The 15,947-nt window shown below is 40.0% G+C and overlaps 2 protein-coding genes across 2 annotated transcripts in view; one reads left to right on the top strand and one right to left on the bottom strand.

Annotated features, from left to right (window-relative positions):
• Positions 1-2,762: 2,762 nt before the first annotated feature.
• On the top strand, positions 2,763-6,312 carry SPX (spexin hormone; the record flags this gene model as incomplete). Its single annotated transcript, XM_080343023.1, has 6 exons — positions 2,763-2,768; positions 3,692-3,772; positions 3,907-3,964; positions 5,031-5,093; positions 5,719-5,805; positions 6,146-6,312. The coding sequence occupies 6 exons, from the start codon at positions 2,763-2,765 to the stop codon at positions 6,310-6,312; spliced, it is 462 nt and encodes a 153-aa protein (XP_080199149.1).
• Positions 6,313-12,407: 6,095 nt separating this feature from the next.
• GYS2 (glycogen synthase 2) overlaps positions 12,408-15,947 on the bottom strand; it is a gene marked incomplete at both ends in the record, with an annotated part of 39,738 nt that continues 36,198 nt past the window's right edge. The window contains 3 exons of the mRNA XM_080344402.1: positions 12,408-12,623; positions 13,718-13,798; positions 14,999-15,162. Of these exons, the coding sequence (XP_080200528.1) occupies positions 12,408-12,623; positions 13,718-13,798; positions 14,999-15,162 (461 nt within the window). The remainder of the gene's footprint in view (positions 12,624-13,717; positions 13,799-14,998; positions 15,163-15,947) is intronic.

The following is a 15,947-nucleotide window of genomic DNA, read 5'->3' on the forward strand; positions in this document are numbered from 1 at the left end:
TTCCGAGTACAGACTTCTTACAGGTTTCCAGGGAGGTGTTTTTGAAATATATATTTTTGAAACACCAAAGCAACTTAGACTTATTGGTAATAGTAAAAATAAATGGATTTAAGGCTCTAAGTCAGAAAGGCACAGAGAATTTAAGGGGGAAAAAAAATGGGAAAAGAAAAAAAAATATGGAAATTCAATTTGGGACTAGGTTCATTCCACCTGACTTAGCCTGTGTAAAATGCTGTCTGAAGCCAATGAGGAGACACAGACATCTCCAGAGGGGAATACAGTCCTTGTGTCTTAATGCTTTACACTTTGAAGTCCTGTTTCCCCCCACTCTGTAAGCGTTCCTAGTCAAAAGCAATTAGTGACATTTTAGGTGCCCTAGGGATTATCTGCTTTGCCACAAGTCTTGGGTCTGTTGCATGCCCTGTGCCACAGACTGAAGTTCCATGTGTATGTCTCAGGTGCCCTGGATGGTCTTTGGGCAGCATAGCCTGTCTCTTTCTGCAGGTTGAAAGTGAAGTGTTTAGTTTCATTGAGACATCTGATGTTACAACATGAAACCCATCTAATTTAAGAGGATGCTGTCAAGGTCCTTCATTTGCTGTTGAGCTGATGGTTGGCCTGACACTGCGATAATCAAGTTTAGGTTTTGACCTGTCTGATTCAGCTCCCTGCTGCCCTTCAGGCAGCCTCAAACAAGCCCCAGTCTCTACAAGGAGTTGACTGGAACTCTGGCAATACAGCCAAGTTTGGAACAGGGAGCGAGACTCCAGCGACACCAACTCAAAGCAGCTTTGCAAAGTGGTCAAAAGATAAGAAAAGCTGAAGTTGTCTTTCTGCGGTGTGGTAACAGCATAAATCTTTCTTCATGCTTCCCATTCCCTTTCCCTTCTCCCCAGTTCCAATGGAAGGTGCTGAGCTGGTTTTCTTCACAGTTTATTTTGCGTTAACTTGTCTCATTTCAGTGTCAGGAGAGCCAGGGCTCATTTTCAGAGCCAAACACATTCTGTTTTTTCAACCACAAGGACAAGCCTTGTGAAATGATAGCAAAAGTAGGGGGTTAATTTTCACAGGCTCAGTTGCATGTTTTGATTCTGGCCTGTGATCTGTGCATAAAGAGAGGCTCTAAAGTAACTCTAGGAAAGAACAGGTGAGTAGCTTTATCTTTTCCAAGCCTCTGCTTGCTAAATGTCTCCTGGATGCAATGCATAGCCCCCTTCTAAGGCTAAGAGTTAAACTTCATCAAGAAATGTCTCTGATCTGTCAGAGCAAGAAGAAAAGAGCAGGGAAGATGTAAACTTCACATTGAAGTAGATGCAAGTAGAATCCCTTCTGCTGGCTAGGGTGCACTGTGGCATGGCCTTTTTAAAAGGATAGAGGTATAATAGCAGCTCCCAGACATAACAAGAGCTGCATGAGGCCAAAATCTGAACTTCGCTCTCATTTCTTGCATCTGTATCAGAGTGAGCTGCAGCTAATGCCAGTCCTGTATGTTCAATGAATAATTCTGTCTGGCATGAGCAGAAAACAGAGCAATATCCTGGCAGAAACAGGAGAGCAATTGCACTTTCATTAACAAAGTGCTTCAGAGTAGTCTCCACAGGCACATTATGTCAGGAAAAATCTCATGATAAGCTTTACCAGTGCCAATCTGCACAATCCTCACTCAGACGCCACATACAGGAGCATGTATTTGTCACACATACCTGTATTTTTGTCACACCACAGGCTGGTCCTGTTAGTGAGGCTGCTGCAGTAAACTTTCTGTTGGCCAGCCTTGTAATCAGAGAATTTCTAGCTCCCTGTTGCCTTTGCTTCCCTTTCTACTTTCCTCTCCCTTCTCACAAAGGAAAAAATGAAGGAGAGGGAAGTTCTGTACCCTTACTACAGAATCAGCAAGCCTAGACATCAAGGATGATTAGATCTTTGCCTGAGGACCAAACTCACTAGCCATGACTGCGATGAGTCCAACAATCACTTAGAAGTAGGTTATGGAAATGGCTTCTCTGATTCCCGCTTTCTGCCTTTCTTCTATTTACTGCTCCACCGTTTGACCTATTCAAGCCCATGATCTGAGCTTTTACTCCAACCAATCCATGAGACAGAAAAGTGTTTCTGACTATGAGGGGTTGGGGATTTTTTTAGTGGTTTGTTACTCAGCTTTGTAATTTTACTTTTGTATAAGAAAATTAGATAAAAGAGATCATTAGAGAATCAAACAAGAAGCTGCATCTTCTAAAGGTATGCTAGGAATAACCTCAAGCTACCAACACTGGATAAGTCACCTTTTTCTTGATGGTGGCATATTATGACTGGAGAGTAGTTTGCTAACTTTTCCAGCTCCCACAATGGATAGCAATCTGATATACGTTAGATTATTCTAGGTAAACACTCATCATCCATATTAATACCTGCTTCTGGCTGTGGTTATCGATCATCTAGCAAGACGGATGACGTACTGCAAATGCACAGGGCTGATGCTCATGCATTCAGAAGATATTCACCTGGCTAATGGGGTGCATCTCCAAGTGTATCCATCTTTCAATCATTTCCCTGACTTCCTGCAAGTCTACAAGTTTCCCTCAGGAGTCATCAGACCTTCTGCTTCTCCATCTACAGGGTTGACAAGAGATCCCTTTAGACTCCTCCATCCTACCACAGAAGGGGAGGGTACCTTCACTCTGAAGATTTAAAAAGGGAATCCCAAACCTGTGGGAGACATTATCCCAAGAAAAGAAGACTGAAGATTTGCCACTGAACTAAGTATGAAGGTGAGTGACATTCTTTTGGTATGTGGGAAATATTTAGCTTGCAATTTATACTTTTTCATGTGAGTATAATATTCAGGAACTGGAGGGGGGATTAATAATTCTAACTTTAAAATAATCTGAGAGGAATATATACATAGTTCTATTCAGTGGGCTTGAAACAACTGCATTTAAAAAAAAATCATAGCACAATGTGCTCTCAAAAAGAGGATGAAACAGACCACTGCGAATCATAACATTAAATGCTGTCTGTTGCCCATCACTGTTATCAGTGCATGAATAACAACTTGGTCTGTGCAAATAAAGAGATACAACTTGTTCACAGAGGATTCATGCTCAATGCTTTCATTTGCATGTGCTACATCAGCGAACAAATTCCAAGAATCAAACCCTTCTCGTGACATGTGTGTGATCACAGTTGATGCAAATAGGATGTTAAGTTTAAAAACTTTATTTTCCTGAGGAAGTAGTGATCCGTTCTCCTGGCTGGTTTGTTGGTTTCCTTGGGATGGCAAGTCCGCTACATTTGTGTGTTGGCCGAACTCAAGCATTCAAGGTTTGGTTAAATCAAGATATACTTTATAATGTCTTTGCCCCTCAGTTTGTAAATTACTCTCATTTCTGGAGGATCTAATGCCCTTGTAAATAGAAGCACAAAAGGTGCTTGCCTTAATGGCAGTTCTCACCAGTATGGAACCTTATAATGAATATGAGCAAAGAGAATGAAGTATGTTTGATTTGACACTCATCCTCCCGTCAGATGATTGTGTATTGAAGCTGAAATATCCACTGAGCAAGAGGAGGTTTGGCAGCAAGACAGGAAAAAAGGAGGGACTGGAAGTACCCTCACATTTAGATTTTAGGTTGAGAGGACCTACAGATCTGGAAGGCTTTTCCTGCACGTCACGGTTCTTTGTTGTGCACAGGGACTGCGCAAACTGACAGCCCCTGCAATGGCACTGTTCTTGGCAGCATCCTTCCTGTCCTTCTCCTGGAGCACACCTCAGGTAAACAGCTCGCTCAGGCTGAATGTGCAGCACCCATGAACCTCACAGGTTGGTGCTGTTTAAGTATTTGTACCAGTTAGTAATGGCATGCAACATTGATGTATGTCTTTTCTCCTTTTTTTTTTGGCAAAAAGGCTCATTTCCAAAGGAGAAACTGGACTCCTCAGGCTATGCTCTATCTGAAGGGTGCACGTAAGTCATAAGTTCTTTCCAGTTTGGGGAGATAACTTTCTCTGCCACTATATTATTCCTAACCTGCTTGGCTCCACACCCATGGAGGCAGAAATTCTGAGGCCTACAGGGATGTGCTAATTGTTATTTCTCGTCTCTGAAACAGTGGCATTGCCAGTATTATTAGTGGTTTTTTTAAGGAAATAAAAATGAAGAAAGCAAGTGTTGGAAGAAGAAAAGGAAAACAAAGTACTGAAAATGTATAGAGTTTGAAGCTTGATTGTAGACCCTATAGGGAAAGGATTATCCTTATCTGAAATGACCTTGAAGGGAGTTGAAGACACACGGGGTATAGTTACCATTCCTTTTTCTCACTCAGGCTTTATTAAAACATCTCCTCGAGCCATAGGAGAACACACATTCCTATTACAACATCTTGCGTTAGAATTGGTATTAAGATCACAAGCAACATCTTCTGAGGAGAACTTGAATGTCAGTGTTATCAATATTGTGGTGTTAAGGTTCTGCAAATGACCTTTTGAGTTTCTATTGTTAGACTAGAGTTAAAGCAGCATTAAATATAAAGACAAAATTTAGAGCCAAAGAGAGATTTTGTCCTTTGATGCAAACCCACAAAATTTAACAGAATAATTAATTAAAAAAAAATGCACAGGGAATAATGAGATTTTATTGTTCAAGGTTTTCTTCACAGAAGTATCCCTTTAAAAGGCAATACTTTATGGTTCAGCAAAGAGACAGAAGGCTCTTGACTGCACAACAGTTGAGGGAATTGTGAGGAAAAGACAGTAAATTCCTTCCTACATACAGTTACTACAGCAGGTTAATACAAGAATGAGAAGTGCTGCAACACCAGTTCTATCGATAGAAGTATGTCTTGAGTGTTCGTGTTCAGGATGGGCTATTGCTGGTTTGGAAAGACCCCAGGATGGACTTATGCCTCCCGTTTTACACTTGTGGAAGCATTGCTGTAATTTCATATTTTGAAAAGACTGCTTTAGGGATTGCAAAGTCGGAATTACAACATATACAGGAGGTTATTTTCACCTTTTTCCCACGGCTTTTGTAGAGGGACGTCGATTCATCTCAGATGAGAGCCAGCGAAAGGATCTGTATGACAGAATGCAGCTTGGTAAGTACATGTGCGCAGGTGTGTGTAACGTATCAGTCTTTATGGGAGAAATATGTGGAAACTGGAGGGTGTTCTCCTAGTATTACATTGACTGTAGCAACTAAACTCCCTTCTGTTGGTTCCTTCATTCTGAGAAGAACATAATAGACACTGTCTGACTTTCTTGTGCACCTGTGTGACTTCATTTACATAAGTGGTGTTCCAGGCTGACCTGGCTGCTAACTGAGATTATTATCAGTGCCTTTATTTTTCCTCTGGAAATATTCAAATCAATTTATCAATTGCGCTGAACTGACAAATGACAGAAGTAGACAATATTAATCCATGCTAGACAATGTTTCTGGAGGAAACAGGATTTTGTAGCAAAGTGAGGAACATACAAAAAAAATAAAATGTTCTTTTTCCTTTCAAAGACACTTTAAAACAGCCTCCTTTTAAAAAAGATTGTTAGACTCTTCTGTGTTAGATATTTATCAGGCTGAATTTGAGCAGAGAATATTATATAGAGAGACAACTATTTTTTTTCCCTTCATGTCTCTAGTAATAGAGATAAAAAGCAAAGAACAAAATAAATAGATGCTAGTGAACACTAACAAACCATGCTTCTCTGATTTTATCGTTCTAGAAACACGCAGCCAAAACACAAATCCTTTATCTCTTTCTGAATCTGCAGCACTGTTCCTTAGTTCCTTACGGAAAGCACGAGAAGAAGGTAAGTGCATGTTTTGTCTTACCCTGACTTTTTTAAACAGGGTTTCTCCATATTTAATTTACCAACAGTTTAGTAAATTGATCTAAAAATCCTGGTTTGAAATGAGGTGTGATTCCACAGAGTGCACTGTGTTGGAGTGTACATTTAGACAGTGCATATTGTATTAGGATGTGCATTTACACAGATTAGAACATGAATCAGATAAATGATAGTAGGTACACTATTGTATATTCAGCTTCTAATTTGCTTTTCAGATTTTTATTAGTTTAGATTCAAGTGAATAATTATTTTGAATTGAATTTACCAAAACAAAACTCTATTGGGCCTCCTTTTTCTGCAGGATATTGTTTGCTTATGAAATGCTCATTCCTCCACTGGCTCTTACATCCTGGTGGAAAGGCTTATAAGAATCCTGAAAAGCCCCAGCAGGAGAGCTGTGAGATTGACATCGGGCTCCTGAGAGCTCTGTTGCTGGCACAGCTGACAAGGGGTCCCAATGCCATTTAGAGCCAGATCCCTGAAATATTCTGAAAAATCCCAAAATTCATTCATGTGTTCCCAGCCCCCCAGAGATACTGTCTAACCCTCCTGTCTCTGTCCCCTCACCACCTGCTACGTGCTTCCATTTCTCACTTCAGAACCTCAGAACCCACATCCCTCTTTCATAACACCCCACAGCAAAACCCAGCTAAATACCTCATGTTTCCTCATCTCCATCATGCATATTGCACCCCCTTATGTAAAGGATCCCTGCCCTGTGCTCCCCAGCTCCCTCACCCTGGTATAGTTCACCCTTCCTCCCTAGACCAGCTCTTCTGCAAAGCCATTACCCCGAAGCCCCCATCACCTGACACAAACATACAGCTCACCAGGCTGAGACCCTCATCGATGCTGTCCATGTCCTCTGTCTTTCTACCTTTCTCCTCTTCAGGTACATAGAATACTTTTTTGGAAATGAAGCTGGGGACAGGGAGCTTGTAAAAGGAAGATACACCCTGCAGTGCTGTGGAGACTCTGTGCTGTGCTCAGGACCCTGGGTGCCAGGGAAGCTGTTGTAGCACATAAGAGCCCAAGAGTTTGTCTAAGTTATGCTCTTCCCCTCCTTTGGTTCAGGGCAGGGAGGAACAGAAGGTGGCCAGAAGCTACCTTTGTCTCTTCTTGTCCTGCTTGTGAGTTCCTCATTCAGACTCTTAATTTCTGCCATCATGACAGGAAGAAAAAGTGCTTTACTTGAATTAGGAAATGTGAAGTAAAACCCTAGTAAAATACAAGGTAGTTTTGTACCTTTAACATAGTTTACTGCTAAGACAGCTCTATTACTCCCTAATCACTTTTGATGTCATCAACAGTGTGTAGTAAATAACTGCCTTGCCATTGCTGTGATATCACCTCTCCTTAGCTATCTAAAGTTTGCAGCTTTCCTGAAATGAAAAGAGAGTGTGAGAAACACCTGACAGAACTTACCTGGTCTATGTATAGATATACTGGAATCACAGGAATCTTCTTCACTTCCTAAAATCTCCCACTGTATATCACGTAGCGTGCTCATCTCTCTCTTCCCTCCCCTGGCAGAACTCTGCTAATCCCAAAAATTCAGTGTCATTTTCACTGAGAAATGCAGAATTAAAAATAAACATAGTGCTTTGGACAAAATCTATGCAAAGTTCTGAAGATAAAACAGTAAAACTGTCATTTGTGTGCTAACAATAAGAGAAAATCCTCTGAAGTTCACCATTCATGAATTTTAGTGGCATTTTCCTGCCTGCTGTTGCTATTGCATAGGAGACTGTGGACAGTAACAGTCCTCTAAGGAAACAGGTGACATATCTGAGAGAGCTAAGCAGAATTGGCAGCTTATTTGAAAAATAATCTATGTAAAAACATTGCCAGTAGTGAAGAACAACACAGTCAAACCTGGGTAAGCCCTGCACTTTCAGAAGATCATTTTTATGTGATTTTAGAATCCACTTGACTGAGAGAAATGTGCAAATAAAGAACAAATATATTATTTTTTTCTGCATGAAAAAATTGTGCCTTGTGCTAAGATATTTCTTTGGACGTGGTTTTGTCTTTGTTCCTCAGCAAAGAGAAAAATTCTTACATTTAATATGAGAGAAGGTGTGATTATTTCTACAGATGCACGCATGTCTTAGCTAAGCAATCACATCACACTAGGCCTGTACATGAGAAACACCTATCTTGTGAAAACTTTGGCTGACTGAACTTTCCTTTATATACAGCTTATTTTTCCCCATTGTGTCTTGTCTTACAGCTGAAGAAGAAAACAGAGATCACCCTGTCCACTTGACAGATACTCTATCAAATTGGTGAAATATTTCAGATTTCTTTAACATTTGTATTGCTTATACCCTGAAATCATTATTTGTGTAAAACAGAGTATTTCATCCATCCTCACTTAAGTTCCCAAAGGGTGACATATATACTCATTGTGACATTTTGAATGCAAACTGAATAAACGTTACTAGTTCAAATAAGGAAATTATTTGTAAATTTTCTGCCTTGTTTAGACCACTTTGTGTGTGCCACACAAAATTTAAAATGCACTGTACCATCTTACCCGAAAAGATGAATAAAACTGTCTTTCTGGAAAACTACTTCATTAAAAACAATTTTTCAGTAGTCTTTGGGAAGCCTTTTACCACCTTCCATCCAGCTGTATATGGAAGCCTTTTCATCTCTAATAAAAGTAGATTCCTTCACCACTTCACTGCTGGCCCTGCAAGTTACTGATGATCAATAAAGTCAGTGAGATACTAAAACAATCCGGATCTCTCTGACTGCAAAGCAGATGATTTTTTTGTGTGTGTGCAGGTATATGTGACCACAGAGAATAGGCAACAGCACTTACCTAGACCTCTGTGCTACCCCAGTTACACACATGCAGAAATATATACTCTGAACAATCCCAGTGAGCAAGTCCCACCACATAAATACAGTATGGGGATAGGTCTTACAGGGTCAGGCCCTCACTAATGACAGAGGCACACAGACCCTGCTGCTGTCAGGATCTGCAGCCCTGCCGGAGCTGGTGGTGGTGTCCTAGGTACAAATCTGGTGTCACGCATGACTGCAGGTACACAGAATATTAATCTCATCACTATTGTACTTTTTTGTCGGCCTGGTTTTTGCGTTGCAAAACTGGAATGAACCATAAATTGGTTAATTATCATTCCATGATGATAAGGATATATTTAACATTATTTATGTAGTTTTGTGGTCTTACTGGAAAGCCCTCTGTAGTTCTCATGTAATTAAAAAGTAGCCACATGATTCTTGCGTGCAAGCAACTATGTTGGGTTTTTTTTAACCCTTAACCCTAGTCGTGCTCTTCATTTTTTAATGCTGCTTTCCTCTGATCTTTCTCATGACATTGCTGATTAATTTTGTTAACTCGCACTAACTATGATGTTGCTTCTCCTCAACACAAACAAACACAGCTTAAGGAACAGAAGAATTAATTTCTGTCACGGGACTATAGGCACTCCCAGTAATAATTTATAATTTGTATCATTTCATGGAGGAACATCACTGGAGAAATCAAAATTGCCCTTGTTTGTTCATTTTTAAGCGCTGATATATCTTTCAATAGCAGTATATATTGTATGAGTCCATTCATTATGAACTTCATCTAAAAACAATGGTATCCACCAGAATATTTTCATTAATTTAATTGTTCTTTGTTTCAAGCATACTCTGAAAAGCTCAGGTGCACCTAAGTTGTTTTTCAACATATTTTACAGTAAGATCAGTCGGTGCTCAGACAAAAAGTAGAAGGCGTACACATCCTTTGGTTTACCAGTTTCAAGAAACTCATAATACTCTAAATGTCCCAGAGATACAAAAAGGGTACTAATCACACGCTCAGTCAACTGATTTTTGAATGTATTCCTAATCTGAGATCACTATCTTAAACAATTCTTTACAAATATCACAAAATAGAATAAACATTCTGCCTTGCTGATGAGCTGTTCGTGAAACCCTAATGTTTTCAACCTGGCAGATAATTGCTTGTGTAGTAGATAGCTGCTACTGAGCTTGTCAGATGTCAGTCACTGGCAGAAATGTGTGGCATTTGAGTCAGGCAATCTGTCGCCTTGACTGATGAAAAGCCAGTCCCTCTCACTCCAAATTCAACAGGCAGAAGTGTTTTGCTGTGGTTGAATCGCCCTGCTACTGACGGCTGGTCCTGGCATTCAAGGCAGAGCTAAAATAAGCCCAGAGGCATGAGGGAGAGGTCACTGGTCACTGCGGGGCCATTCCTGAGAAGAATGGGCACAGTATTCACGTTAGTCAGATCTCAGAAGCTTCTCACTTTCTGTCACCAGGCAGGTGCTCAAAGCCTGTGAGCGTGCTGAAACAAACACAGCTGGGTTTGTGCCAGATGTCACACTAGCTCTCTGCTCTTCCCAGGGAACTCGAACCATAAGCCCATCTAAGAGAACCAGCAACCTGGATCATACATGTTGCTTATTTTTGCCCTCTGGGACTTGTCCAGAAAGAACTAGCGTAGCTGTCTTAATGCAACCCTAGAAAAACCTTTTACACTTTTCATATTGTCTGTGTCATGCCTCCACCATTTAGCAATATTTACAAAATGGGTGTAGGGATCACATTTTTGAGCACTGCAGTGAAGCTGGGTCTGGAATGATGATAAACAGATGTTCACCAGTCTGTGGCCACTAGGACATTTTTAGGCAAAGGAAGGAAGTACTGGAATTTGCGGTGAAATGCGTTTCTTCAGTACAACAGTGCATTAAAATACAAGCAATATCTTTTAATCAATATGCCCTTTAAATGTTATTTTCTTTGAACTCTCAGCCATTACATTATTTGAGTCTGCAAGGGAACTTTGATTAAAAGCACTTTGGGGAAGAATACACATTTATAAACTCACAAAATGCAGTTGTTCTCTACTTAGTAAACTGTACGAAGGAAAACTATTTGCACTACCTTTGCTTTCACTACTTTCATATGAAAAATAGCTACTCATTGTTTTAATTACTTTTAAAATGGCTATAAAATACTGACTGCTTTTAAATCCAATTCATTTTTTGCCACAAAAACTTGAACTTGTTTTCTGAGAATAGTTATTCTTTCAGGTATACAAATCAGCTTAAGAATGAAAGCCCAGTTTTAAAACTAATTTTAGGTAGCTGAAAATACAAACAGGCATCTAATCACTTTTATTCTATATGGCCTATAGTAAGAACCATGTCATCAAATGTTGGTTAAGTGTTTGAAAGGTAAATATCTAATCAAAGCTGGACATCAAGGCTCCCTGGGGGGTTGACAGTGAAGATAAATACCTCCAAAGGCTGTATCGTCCTACTTGCTGAAGAACAGGCTGAATCAATTCCTGGAGATATCTTTTCTTGAGCAGCATGAGAAATTCTTGATGCACAAACTTCTAAAATAAAAGATGAATCTCCTTCTTCATGTCACAATCTACTTCTGAAGAGCATGTTCAGACCCTCTCTGCACCTCTAGGAATTGAAATACTTTTGAAAGCTTTCTGTAAGGCAAATGTCTAGTTCTCATTGTGAGGTTCAATTATTCTGCGAGCACTTCAAATTTCCAGGTGGTTTTGAAATTATGTCTGTGGAGCAGATGTGTTCTTGGAATTCTTTTAGCATCATTTGTTACAATTAGGTCTCTTCCAGAAGAAGTGAAATAGACAACGGGCCAGTGGGGCAATGGGAAGAACTAGATTTACTCATTTTCACATTGCTCTACGGTATGTAGGTTTGTCTGCAGGGGAAGGTGTTACGTAAGGAAATTTTTTCATTATCTGTAACCAAATCACATTTATTTCCTTCCAAACTAGTTTATTAACAAACATAGAATCAGAGAAAATATGAAAACAACAAAAGAGACATACCAGAGGAATCAGAAAATAAACGGTCTGCTGTTTATTGTGGGTCTAAACGACTTCAGAAAGATGACTTCATTTGCCTCTAAAATTCCAATGCCCACTGCGTAAGACTTTATATTATTCCACAGGAAGTATGTTTTACCACTGGATCAAGACACTTGTGTGCTGTAAAAAAATGTTTTAAATGATGTACACTTACAATAAACAGCATAAGGAAAAAGAAAGACCATTTTCTTTTCAGTGTTTCTTTTTGTAACCCTGCCAAGGTTGCCCCAGTGTAACACTTTTTTCTCTAAGTTTTTTGAGCTCTGTCTTAAAATTCCTGTTAGTTTAGGAGGGGAAAAGGGGAAACATAAATGAAGTGGGAATACATTTGGGATGCCCATATTGAAGCTACTGGCATAGACTATGATTAATATAGATGATTATGTAGACAAAGGTATGATCTGCAGTTTGTATAAGCTTCTGATGGCATTGTCACATTGTCTAGGTTTAAGCTTGAGAAATCCCTTCTACCTCAAAGGGGCACAGAAGAATTGTCATTTAAACTACTTTCAAGGTGAAATATTAGGCTTTCCAACAGTGTAGCTCAAGTAACATTAAAGATTCCCCTAATTATATCACCCTGTCCTCAATACAAAGCTTGCCAAGCCTACAGGAGAAACTGTTGAACGGATGGAGAGGCCCTGCCAGGGTGAGAGCAACAAATTCAGTTCCTGTATTCTCCATGCTGCTTCTTTTTTCCTTGCGGCAATACTCCAAGTGAAAAGGGAGACTTGATGTTTTGCCTGTCCCTTTCAGCTTCCTCATCCTCATCATACCTTTCATCCTCATCTTCATCTTCACTATGGTGAGGGCTGGAATGCTGAGAGACAGAAGGTGATGGTGGCACTGATGAAGGTCTGGGGTACCTGAAACCTTCCGTCTGGCAGAGAGAGAAGCAAGGTGTGTGTATTATTGCAGTGTTCCTCTACCAGTTGTATACAACAATTTAAGGCTATCAGCTCTTCAAAGGAAACTTATTGTGGGATGTAAGCTAGACCTGCTCTGCATTCCAAAATTCAACTCCCTTGAACCCAGAATGCCTCAGTCCTTTTCTACCACTAAGTACATGTTCGTGTGACAGTGATCTTTAGCCTGTGCCATAAACAATACGCTGCCCTTCCAGCACTGCTTTCTGCAACATATGGCTATCTTTATTGAGCCTTAAGACCATCAACAAAACATGAAATCCTTCTGTACTCTGTAGTGAGAATCTGCTTATTGAAATTCAGAATTCAGTCCAAAGTTTTAAAACACTTTTCTAGTTATAATGCCAATATCTGCAAAAGCAGAACCAAGCAAGGGGTTTTGGTCTGAGACTTCTTTCTCCTCCTTATTTAAAAAAAAAAAAAAAAATGAGCTGGTGTCTGGAGGTTTGGTTTCAAATAACGTGATTCTTATATTGGATCTGAACAGCTTCCCTTCTTTAATTAGCGCTAATATGCACTATGAAAGAAGTGTTTGAAGATGTGCCTTTAAACTGATCCTTTGCAGCTCCAGCCACAGACTCCTCCTCACATACCATGCTTAGATGAAAGCAATGTTTTGCCTCGTTTTCCCTAGAACAACCTTTCACAGCTCCCTTTCTATTTGGTTTGTGCAGAACCACAGCATTTATCAGAAGCAAAATTAGTAGCTGCCACTCTTCTAATAGGGATTTCAAGGGCCAGTTCCTTAGCTGGTCTGAAGTGGCAAAATCCCATCCAGGTCACTCTATTAATAAATCACCTGAACAACTAACTGTTCCTGTATTGTACCTGGTACCCCCAGTGTTTGCACAACTCCTCACTGGAGCCTGGGTCTATAACTTGTTGAGCTTTTAACTATGAATTCTGACTTACCTTCAGTTAAAACTTGCTAAATCTCTTTTCTCTCTTTCTTTCACACACACATGCACACACACCGACATACACTTTCTCCCTCTCTTCGTAAAGTAGCTAAAATGCAGATGAACTCCTCTCCAAAAGCAGACTTTACCTTTGGTGGAGCACTTGGTTCCATCTCAAATTTATCTGGAAATGTTCTGCTGAGGGCTAGGTGCCTGGCATGCATATAATACTGCAACATAAAAGAGAAGAAGCCTTTACAAGTCAAGGAAGTCTTGTGTAGATTTAAGCAGGAAAAAAAAAGGAACATAAAATGAGCATCTTCTAAAAGATGGTGATGAACAAGGGCTAAACATGCTTTCAGCTAAGGAGAATCCAACTGATATTGCTGCTTGTAATGAACACATTGCTGTGAAATAGTGAGCCACCCATGTTAGACTCACACTGGAGCAGAATCTGAAACAGAAGCTGAATAAGGTTTCTGTAAGAGTAAGATTTATCAAGATGGAAATCAGCACTTGTTTCAGTCAGTGTAGTTCTTATTGAGTGATAGGTGTTATTTAAACCTCAAGATAGAACTGGCTCTTTTTTAATCAGGCAAATTCACATCTTTAAGTGTGCATGTGTATGCACACAAACTTTGGACTCACCCTTGCACAGGAAGCATGTGTAACAGTTGCAGAGAAATAACATTCATGAGTTTACTGAGGCCTGGTATTCAAAAATTTGGAAAAAATATGTATGTGTTCACTATATTCATGATTCTCCATCACATGCACAGAAAAAAATAGGTTGTTGTGTCAGGGTCTTATGCTGTGTTGGGAACCATATAAACAGAAAGGTTCTCACACAGATATCAGAGCAGGACAATGTCCAAACTAGTTACAAAACTGATACTGGCACATCAACTTCTTTGCTTCTGTGGACTTGAGAATACTGCTTTGCTACTTGTCTTCTTAGAAGGTGGCACTGCAGTGTTTTCTATGTCAAATTAAAACCACTATTTTGCCTTTAAAGGGACAGATGTAGATTGGGAGTGTTGAGGAGATACAAGGCCCAGAAGCATTTTAGGTAGAACAGGTAGGATTTTTGAAAGAGTCCAGATTACTTTGGAGCATAAATTCTGCTTAGTGTAGGGTTGCCAGTGTTGTCAGTGGCACAAGATTTTTACATTGTCTTTAGTGCAAGGAGTACAGAGACCTCAGTGTGACTGGCTTCTGCTCCAGCCTATTCAGTTAAGTCATGTTTCTTCTTGCCACTGGAGAATGGAAGCATTACACTGAAGTGTAAAGGCAGGCTTTGCCTTTTGTGCCTTTGAGTGGTGCTTTTCAGAAAAGACATGTCTCCCCATGTTGTAGGATGATGCTGAAGACTGTTAGTTAGACCTATGTGTTTGGAATTTTTAATACCTCTATTACATATTTTCACACACCCTGCCTAGGTATCTCCAGTCCAACAGATCTGAGAGCCTCTCCGTTCGGTTTCTTTGGATGATCCTCTGGCGACGGGACTGCTGACAAAATCCATACAGGAACTGAGTCAGCTGGTTGCATGATTCATCAGGTGAGCGGAACCTCCTGTCAACTATGTAGATGCCTGAAGGACACCAAAAAGGTGAAGATGAGTAGAACTGAAAATGGGATATGACCTCCCATATTTCCATTCTATTTTCTGTCACATAGTCTTACAAACATTACATGTATTTTATGTTCTTTTTAATGTTAGAAGGCAGCTATAACTGAAACAGTTGCTACTATTCTGATGGAATGGAGGGCTGAAGAGAAATAAGTGGGTTTTTTGTTCAGTTTCTTTTTTCAATTTTCTTTACCTTTCAGGGTGAAATTCAGCAAGTTATTCAAAACTCAAAGGCTTTGTTGTTGTTGTTGTTGTTGTGTATGTCCAAAAGGATTCAGGAGTTCATTTTTACCTCCCATAATTTAAAAAATTCTCAATGCTTAAAAAAATAATGCAATGCTTTCCTAGCTTGCAGTAGAATTCACAAGTGTGGCTGGTCAGGATCAGCTTGTAGGAGAGAGGCTATGTTTTCTGTAGGATCACAAGTGTTTCCATAGAGATAGCTAACTCGCTTACATTAGTTGATACACAATTCTGGCAGAGAGAGGGCCAAGGTAAATTTTGCATCTACATAGTTTGTTGAGATCAATACTTTATTCTTGCCACCTTCATTACACTGGGGTTTGGGGAAGAAGAGAGTACCAGACTTCGGCTATCTTGATGGACAAGACAGACACACAACTACCTTAACTGAAGTGCTCGGTCTCCCGTTGGAATGTACACTAAGTTATGCCAACGCTCCCATCTCTGTTTTGGCAGAGAAGAGCAAGTGACCTGTGCTTTTGATCTGTGACCTTTCTGAAGAC

This window comes from Nesoenas mayeri (genome assembly GCF_963082525.1).
Source record: "Nesoenas mayeri genome assembly, chromosome: 1".
Classification (NCBI taxonomy): domain Eukaryota; kingdom Metazoa; phylum Chordata; class Aves; order Columbiformes; family Columbidae; genus Nesoenas; species Nesoenas mayeri.